Source organism: Phaethon aethereus (genome assembly GCF_964289735.1).
Source record: "Phaethon aethereus genome assembly, chromosome: 8".
NCBI classification, from domain to species: domain Eukaryota; kingdom Metazoa; phylum Chordata; class Aves; order Phaethontiformes; family Phaethontidae; genus Phaethon; species Phaethon aethereus.
Window position 1 is genome coordinate 11,623,744 of NC_138584.1, and position 9,285 is coordinate 11,633,028.

At 35.5% G+C, this 9,285-nt stretch overlaps 1 protein-coding gene across 1 annotated transcript; it reads right to left on the minus strand.

Annotated features, from left to right (window-relative positions):
* Positions 1 to 337: 337 nt before the first annotated feature.
* DDX59 (DEAD-box helicase 59) lies at positions 338 to 8,961 on the minus strand (the record flags this gene model as incomplete). Its single annotated transcript, XM_082002973.1, has 7 exons — positions 7,920 to 8,961; positions 5,436 to 5,603; positions 4,780 to 4,869; positions 4,127 to 4,378; positions 3,074 to 3,226; positions 2,440 to 2,568; positions 338 to 601 (listed from the first exon to the last, which is right to left on the minus strand). The coding sequence occupies exons 1-7, from the start codon at positions 8,736 to 8,738 to the stop codon at positions 338 to 340; spliced, it is 1,875 nt and encodes a 624-aa protein (XP_081859099.1). The 5' UTR covers positions 8,739 to 8,961.
* Between the last annotated feature and the right edge of the window lie 324 nt (positions 8,962 to 9,285).

The following is a 9,285-nucleotide window of genomic DNA, read 5'->3' on the forward strand; positions in this document are numbered from 1 at the left end:
GAGAGTAGCAGGAGGAAGGTGTCCTTTGCAAAGATCTTACCTCAATATAATGACATAAAAATTACCAGAAGACTGTTTCAGGTTTCTTGTGAAACAATTATTCAGAAATATTAAAACAAAATACAGAGTATCTTCTCAGTTTATGTTGCAAGCAAGACCAAAGATTACTGGTTTTGAAAAAGGCTTACAGAGTATTTTTACTAGGCACTACCTAGAGACTCCTTAAAAAACTGAATACATAAACTTACTTTAAAAAGGCAATATACAAGGCATCATGACTCCATGTTTATTTTTAATCATACTTGCATTATAATTACATAAGATAACTATATCTTTATTACCTCTGAGAATTATTTTTGTCATGTTTTCTAATAATGTCCATAATATTATCGCCTGTTACAAGGCTATTCTGTAATTGTTTAAGTCTCTGTTGTTCCCTTCTCTTTTGGTCATGAAGATATGGGGAATTAAGCAGCTGTGGGGGAAGAATGGTGCCCGTTGGTTTTACTCTCTTCACAACATCCCAAAAGAGCTTCTTGCTGTTGTTATTGATAAAAGTGATTGCAGTTCCACTGTGACCCAACCTTCCTGCTCTTCCAACCTGAAAAAGCAAAAACTCATTTTAAGTTAGCAAGTGGAAGCCCTCCATATATCCTTAAAATTTATCTTCTGTTATAAAACAGCAACTTACCTAAGTAACAAATCTCTTTTTGGCACTTAGCAAGCCACAGTACTCCTACTACTGTGTCTAGTTTTGAGAACATCACTATAAGAAAAGCCACCAAACCAGAGGGAGTCCAGACAAAGTCAGGTGCCAAATCTCTTTGTCTCATCCTCTAAGCAGAAAGTTTTAATAAACATCCTGAATTCAGGATATGCAGATCTGAAGCTTTATCTTAAATGCATCTAAAATCACCGCTTGCTTATGGGACATACCAGAAGTCCAATATTGATGCTGAGATATATGACATGGGCCTACAGGCCAAGGCTTACAGTAAATCTGGTCCAAGCAAAACATTTTTTAAAATGTTTATTATAGCAATGCCACTTAGATGTATCTTGTATCAAGCATGACACCTTTAAGCATGACCATAAAAAAGCCCTTCACTTTCAATGTTCTAGTAACTTGAAGTTATTTCTCAATATTCTCCAAAGTACTTGAACAAATTAGAAGAGAATCTACAAAGATTATTTAGGAACAGACAGTATGTTAACATCGGTATAGTTTTGATGCTAGGAAAGATCATTTATATTTATTTACTACTCACTTGAAACTTTAGCAGAAAGATAATTAAAAACCAGAGAGGTACACTGCAGTTAGTAACCCAGAATATTTCAGGAGTTCATGAGACTGGATGACTTCCAGAGGTCCTTCCCAACTATTCAGGACAGAGCTGAACTTCAAAGTTAGACCAGTTCGCTCAGAGTCTTGTACTAGGGAGTTTCGAGTGTCTCTAAGCACAAAGGTCCCACAACCTCCCTGGGCAGCCTGCTCCACTGCCTGACTAGTCTCACTGTGAAAAACATTCTTCCCTGTTATCAGGCCAGAACTTCCCTTGCTGCAAGTTGTGACAGTGGCTCTTGTCCTTTCACTGTGCATCTCCAGGAAGAGTCTGGCTCTGTCTCCTCTGTAACCACCTGTTACCAAACAGAGACAGAAATTAAATCTCTACTCCAGCCCAAACAAGCCCAGTTCCCTCTGCCCCTCTTCACGTGTCACTTGTGCCAGGCCCCTAACTTTGTCTGGACTCTCTCCAGTTTGTTGGCTTTTCTTGCAGTATTGATCTCAAAACTAGACACAGTACTAAGAGTACCGTGGCTTCCTAAGTGTCAAAAAGAGGGTAATCATTGGTTCTTTTGATCTGCTAGCCAAACTGGGGTTGGAGTGTGTATACATACACATAAATACACACATATGCACAACCCACACACCATCTTTTCTAAAGCAAGAAGTCCTCAACAACAAAACAAACAAACAAAAAACAACAAAGGAGATACTGGAGTAGGAAAAGGGAATGAAAAGAAAGTTCACGACTGGTCTCCCGATTGTATGACATGCATATCCCACACTGCAGATGAGCTGCAGCAGAAAGAGGGGTATTTAGCCCTTCTTCACATAGATAGTAAAAACGTGGTAAACTTTGCTTTCTATAGACAGAAAATGATACAAGAGAGTACAAAACAGGAAGAATAATACTGCAAACATCATTGATGTAAGAACCCTCTTCTAGGTTTTAGTAACTTACATAGCAGATACAAGAACAGTGTTCTAGATTTTAGTAATTTACTTAAGAGACTTATGGCAGAGATATTCAGCACCTACCTCTCTTTCCTATAAAAACAATACTATGAAAAGGAAAATAATCTTTACGTTTACATTCAAATTTAAATTTACATTTCCACGGGTAGATGTCATATTTCAGCAATTAATTTATTTACCTGATGTACATATTCATCCATACTTGAAGGCATATCAAAATTTACTACCAATTTGACGTTGACTAAGTCAAGCCCACGCCCAAGGACTCCAGTACTTACTATAACTTCATACTTCTGTTGAAGTAATCCCTGGCAAGGGAGGAATAAACAAAAATTAATTCTTTTTTCCTTATTTATATCCTGAACCTCTCCAAGCACAGGCTAGGGTTAGTTATACAGTGTAAGAATACACCCAGTGGGATTATTCTATTGCAGAAGAGAGAATGCCCCCCTGTATTCTTGATTTGAAGAGGAATATAATTCAGAGCACTAATTAAAGAGAAATCAAAACCACAATTTTAATTTATAAAATCATCAATTAAAGTTAAGTGCATATTTAAATTCCCATTTCAAAGCAAATAACCCAGGAAAGAGTCTCCAGTATTTACCCACATTTTAAATGGCATTATTATCTACAGTTTTGCTTGGTCCCATCTGTCTCTCATCTCCCCCAGCAATATTCCAGGTTTTACTGCAGAAAAGCAGTGAATTATGACTTAACTCATTCAAATTAAGCCACCCAAGAAAAAAAAAACAACCCACACCTGCCATTTTAAAGCTATGAAAAAAACCCGTAACTTTAGAAGGCACAAACCTGTAATATGTCTGTTCTTTCCACCTGAGACTTTTCAGAATGCATAGCTGTACACTGCAATCCTGTAATCTTATGAACAGCATCACTCAAGAGATCTGCTCCTAGCTTACAGTCCACAAATACCAACACTGGAGGCTTGAAGAGTTTCTTATCCTGTAAAATTAAACAGTTTACGTAAAAAGGTATTACAACAGTTTGCTGCTGTAATCTTGTGTAAATGTAAGCCATCAGCAACTTGGATTCAATTTCTTCTGCTCATTATCTCCAACATTAGCAACACTTTCAGATGAATAAATGTTCTTACACTCTAGATAAGGAGGAGTAAGATACCAGCCATGAACTGTATCAATCTGTACATCATAAACATATAATGATTTGTAGAGTCAGAAGTTTATATCAATACATGCATTTTTTTTAGAAGTCAAAGCTTTCTTTCATGTTTCTTTAAATGTTACAAAGAAATTCTGAATTTCTTTAAGTTCTGAGGTTCAGTTAAAGATTCTTATTTACTTCTTGGATAACCTCAACCAAGAGTCCAAAATTCTTGCCCTCCCCAAAGCACTCATAAAAGATATATACTATTATTCATATAAAGAAAATTCAAGCAAGAACTAAATTAGCTTTCTCACCAGTTTCTTTAATGACTTTTAAAATGACAAACCTCTCCCAGGCCATATAGCAGCTATAACAGTTTAAGAAAATCTTGTTCCTCCACGACTCACAGATAACCAGTACAAATCTGTGTGATGCCATACTGCAAAACACTAAAAAAATTACCAAAATTATAATTTTTAACTTGGATCCCAGCACAGGAATCTAGTTTGCTGCTGCACAGAAGGACCTGCGAGCAACGGGGGTGGAGTAATCCCTGAAACTGCCATTAAAGCGGCTACATTGCAGAACTACTGAGCTAGTTAGTGCAGTTACATGCTTAGCCGCACTCCACCTCTTCACTTACATACAGATTAGAATTAAAGATGAGAACCTGACAGAGATGTGTGGAGACATGAACAAGTTTATAAGTTCTTCTTATGAGAAAAATACTACACTTACATTTAGTATTTCAAACAGCTTTTTCTTTTTAGATGGTTCTTCTATCCACAAGATAATTTGGCGAACATTGGAACACGGCAGATTCTTTTCACCAACTGTTATTCTTACAAAATTGTGCAGAAGCTGATTTGCTAAGTGTTCAATGCCCACTGGAATCGTGGCTGACACCAGAATGGTTTGATGATTGTGAGAGATGTCTTCCAAAATATCCAACACTTGCTGCTGGAAACCCATTTTTAACATGGTATCCACCTAAGTGAAAAATATTAGATTTGTACCAGATTTTTCCATAAACAGCAGAATCCTGAACTTGAATTGGCAGAAGAACCATAATGTGCGTGACTGGCATGTAATAATCCAAATGCAGCAGTATTTTCAGTCAGAAGAAAAGCTAAGTGAGAAAATAAAACTTAAATGGTTCACACTGGTCTAGCAGTATTACCATCACAGGTATCTAAGTCTTTTATAGCCAATAGGACATGCATTGTTCAAACACATTTCAAAATGTGTTAAAAATTAATTTTTTCTCTTAAGAAATATATTTTATCTTTATAATGAACACTCTGTATGTTTAATCAGTTTGACTAGGCACCCACACTGCCTCTTCATGGACCTCTGTATAGGCAATACAGCCCTGATAACTGAAAACTTACTTCATCCACCACTACAATTTTTATGCCATGCAGTTGAACAGAACTTTGCTTTAAAATCTCAAGAAGTCTTCCAGGTGTTGCTATTATAACCTAACAAAAGACAAAAAAAAAAAACCAAAACAGCCCATGAGTCAGAAATTGCATGAAAGGACAGATGCCTGTTCTAGAAAAACTGTAAAGTTATAGCACCTAGGTGAGAAGGGCACTAATTAGTGAAATTACTTATGTTCAAATAAGTCTTAAAACTTTTATAGATAATAAATTATGAAGCTTCAAAAGGAAATGGACTTTTTAGAACTAATGGAAGTGTCTCAGTACAAGCAATGTAATCTGCATTAAAAACAAAACTATTTTTGCTGTAAATTACAACTCCTTGTCTAATAAAATGGCATGTTTCAGTCTTTGAAAGCAGCAATATCATGCATGAAGCTTTTTCAAAACCAAAAAAGCTATTATATGTTTAATTAGAAGTAAAAACATTTTTAAAAAAATGTATCACTGTAAAATTTTCAAGACCTAACAACTATTTTAGTAGTTTAGGGTTAGGAAAAACACGCCTTTGTGTGTCCATACATGCCAACAGTAACAGTTTTCTTTTCTGTGAATGTCATGAAAACATAACTCTCCACAGGATCTTTCCACACTATAGTCCTTACCTTAACACTTTGCTTGAGACGGTGAAGCTGTGGTGGCAGTGGTAAACCTCCTACCAAGAGAACTGTTCTCATGTTGGGTAAACCAGCCATCAGTTCTTTAGCTTGTCTCTCTATCTGAATTGCTAACTCCCTCGTTGGTGCCAAAATAAGGGCAGCTGGAGTTTCTGTCTAAAAAGAAGGGGGAAAATCTGTTGAATACAGAATTGCTTTATTGTTTAAATAAAAAGCTTTCAAGATTAAATCTCCCAATACTAAAATACAACGTCTATAGTGCAGCTACTGTGTTCACAATTAAACTGCTAATACTCTTTCTATCTGAAGACCAGCAGGTAGAAAGAGATTACACCTTCAACAATGCAGGCCAAGGAAGTTTATACCTCAATTACTCAATTTTTGAAAACAAAAAATTAATTCATGTGTAAGTATACTGTTAGAATAGCTTCCTGACGACAAAAAAAAGGCCAAGAAAGAAAAAAGCAATCTTTACAAATGACTACTAGCTATTTTAGTTATTGCACTGAATCTGTAACAGAAATTCAGAATAAATTCCACATGAACTCAAAACACAGGATGCTAGTTGAATCTAGAGATCATATAAAAAAAAGTTTTTGGAAGTCTTCATATTACAGGAACAGACTATTTCCCTTTGCAGTCTTGCACACCACCCAATAAAAACATTAAGTAATAGCCAGAGAAGATAAGCAGTGATAGGAACTTTATACTGCAGAAACATATGTCTCTGAAATTTAAAAACAAAATCAGTAACCCCTCTGACCCACTATTAGTCAGGCAGGTAGAGATGACTCATTAAAATGCTAGTCTTATTTTTTTTTGTTGTTGCTTATATAAAGATCTTCAACCAAATTAACAACTCACTGATACTTCTGCAACCCAGAAAACACAAAATTGCAGGTAGTAACTAAGATTAATTCCTCTCAGATTAATATAGATTCCTAAGTCCAGTTAACATATACTAACAACGTAAAAAGAACATAAGGTAAAACAGAGGAGAAAAAAAAAGGGCAGAATAATGGTCTAGCTGCAAGATGCATTATTTCAGTAATACTGATCACCTCTTCATAAAATAAACAAAGCTCTCTCCTATACAGATACAAATTCACTTAACAGTTTTCTGTATGGTATGGCTGTCTGTCTTGGTCTTCAACTGGAATATTGATAAGTGAACAATAGTAGGAGGTTGTTCCTTTCCCACTACATCATCAAAGAACTACATAGTTAAATACTTGTGTCAGGAAAGGCTTTTCAAGTTATTTTCAACACTGGGCAACAGTGTTTAACTGAACAACTTACCACCATAAAAAAAGGCACCTATGTAGATGCGGAAAACCCAGGAAACATCAAATATCTCATAACCAGATTACCCTTATGCTCTTAACATCTCATCTCTCTTCTACATTACAAATGAAAATTATTTTAAACAACAAAATTAAACTCTCTCTCGACATATATATTAACTTGTAAAGTACTCTGAAGATGAAGGATGAGAAAGATCATGTAAAGAAATTAAGCATTATTCATTGGGGCTCCAATTTTGTGTATGTTATTGTCAGCTTATAATTATCTTGCAGACTTTAGTGATAATCAGACAGAGGAGATACTGGACTGTAATACTCCTGTTCTTAAATGTTCCTATATAATGCTTCCATTCTTCAAACTAATGCTACAGTACTTTAAAAGACTTACTTAAATAATCTTTAAATTATTCATTTGAAAAAAAAATTACATATACATAGAGACGTGCATGTGTGAGTGTGTGTGTATATATATAAAGGCATCTAAAGTCCAAACCATCAACTAGAATCAGGTCCAGAATTTTCAAATATATTCTGATTTGTCCTTTTTTTAATAAAACCACTAAAGCAAAAAGCAATACTGAACCACACACAAGTTACAGAATACTATTTGCCACTACTTCTTATCATACATTCATGTTCTTACAAAGCAAAAGTTTTCTTAATTGCCTTTTCCCTACACTACCGAAGGGGAGACAGTATAACTAGACAATTTCAGAAATTATATAACCCCAAATTCCTGTAGTTATTTAATGGTCAGTCGAACATATTCTGACGGAAATTACTCTGTGAAATTATGAAAATGCAAAATAATCTCTTTCAGACATCTGATATACAAAGACATAGAACAAGTACTTGCAGAGTGTCTGGAATTATTTTCACTTTCTATTTTAAGAAGTTTACCACAGAATTTAGTTACCTTTCTTAACAAGGAGAGACTGTACAATAGGTAATAGAGTTGCTTTATCTGCTGACAAAAGTGAAAAACCATTCAAAGTCATTAAAAATAATCAGCACCTCCAACTCTCCAAGAAGCAATGCTCCATCAATCAAAAGTAAAATAAATCACTGAATGTTCATAAAAAACACTGCAATTACATTCTCAGTTACATTCGGAATCCAAAAGACAAAGTTGCAAACCACTTTCTCTAAACACACAAAGTTTCATTACCTCTTTCAAAACTTTCATAATAACAGGGAGTAGGAAGGCTGCTGTTTTTCCGGAGCCCGTGTCTGCGCTAGCCACAATATCCCTCCCTAACAGTCCAACCGGGATCATTTGCATTTGTATGGGAGTTGGGACTTCATAGCCAGAATTCTTTAAATTATGGTTTAGAGTTTCAGGAAAACCACAGTGTTCAAACTCTACAATAGGTCTTGGAACTTGCTGGCCCTGGACAGCAATACCCAGCTGCAGTTTAAGGTTCTCAATCTGCTCATCTCGCAAACCTAAAATAAAGGAATGATCTTTGTAAAAATAAGGTGTATTAAGCAGGTGAGTTTCTGCTTGAGATTCTGCTTTTGTGAGTCGATCAGATTTTAGCTTTTTTCCCTTTTCTTGAGATTGTAGAAGGTGTTTGGCTTTACATTCCAAGCTACAAACATCTTCATCTGTTTCATCGCAGATATACTCTCCATAGCGACCACACACAACACATACAGGTTCTCCAGGTTCTGCCCAACGCTGGGATTTGCTGAAGGATTTTATGGGTTCTTCTGAAGAGTTATTTTCATCAGTATTTTGGTTGTCCTTTCCCAAAGTTCTACTGGCATCACCAAGATCCGCAGCTACAGGTTCTATGCATCTTTGTACAACTTCATTCAAATTGCATGTTGAAACAGAAGTTTCTGTTCTAACTGATTTACAGTCTTGGAACTCAGTGGTCTCCTCTAGCAAAGATCCTCCAGAAGACAATTTATTCTTCTTTGCTGTACAACTTTTGTCATCATCAGCAGTCCTCTTGACTTTAACAGATCTTGGCAGAAACATGCTTCAGTATGCTAGAAAGAAAATTGTTGCAGTTGTTAGAAGCTGCTACCATTGAGAGGTATATTTTATCGTTACCACAAAAAAAAAAAATCTGAAGTCTAGGAAATACATTTGCAAACCTAGAAAGCAACTTTCAATCCCTGAAAAGATCTAGAAACTGCCTTGTTTAAAAGTAATCTTGGTCTTAACAATGTTGATGCAATGTAAAGCAATACTTCAACAGTGGAAGCATGGAACAATACAGACAGATCCATCTACAGTTAGTTTTCAGTATTAGACATTTGCAGTTGAATAAAAACTTTGATTTTCACTATCTGTTGGGAAATTTATCCATTTTGAGAGCCAGTCATAGTTAAATCCTTGGAGAGTTTAATTGTTTCTAGGATGAGATATAGAAGTAAAACATGTATTCTTCTAAGTTATGAAAACAAACAAAATTATCAGGTTTGAAAATGATATGAAATTTAGTACAGGACCCACACAAGCCACTCCTTTTGTTGTCCTTTTCAAAGTCCACCCAAATTTAAAAAGGCTATAAACTTTGAAA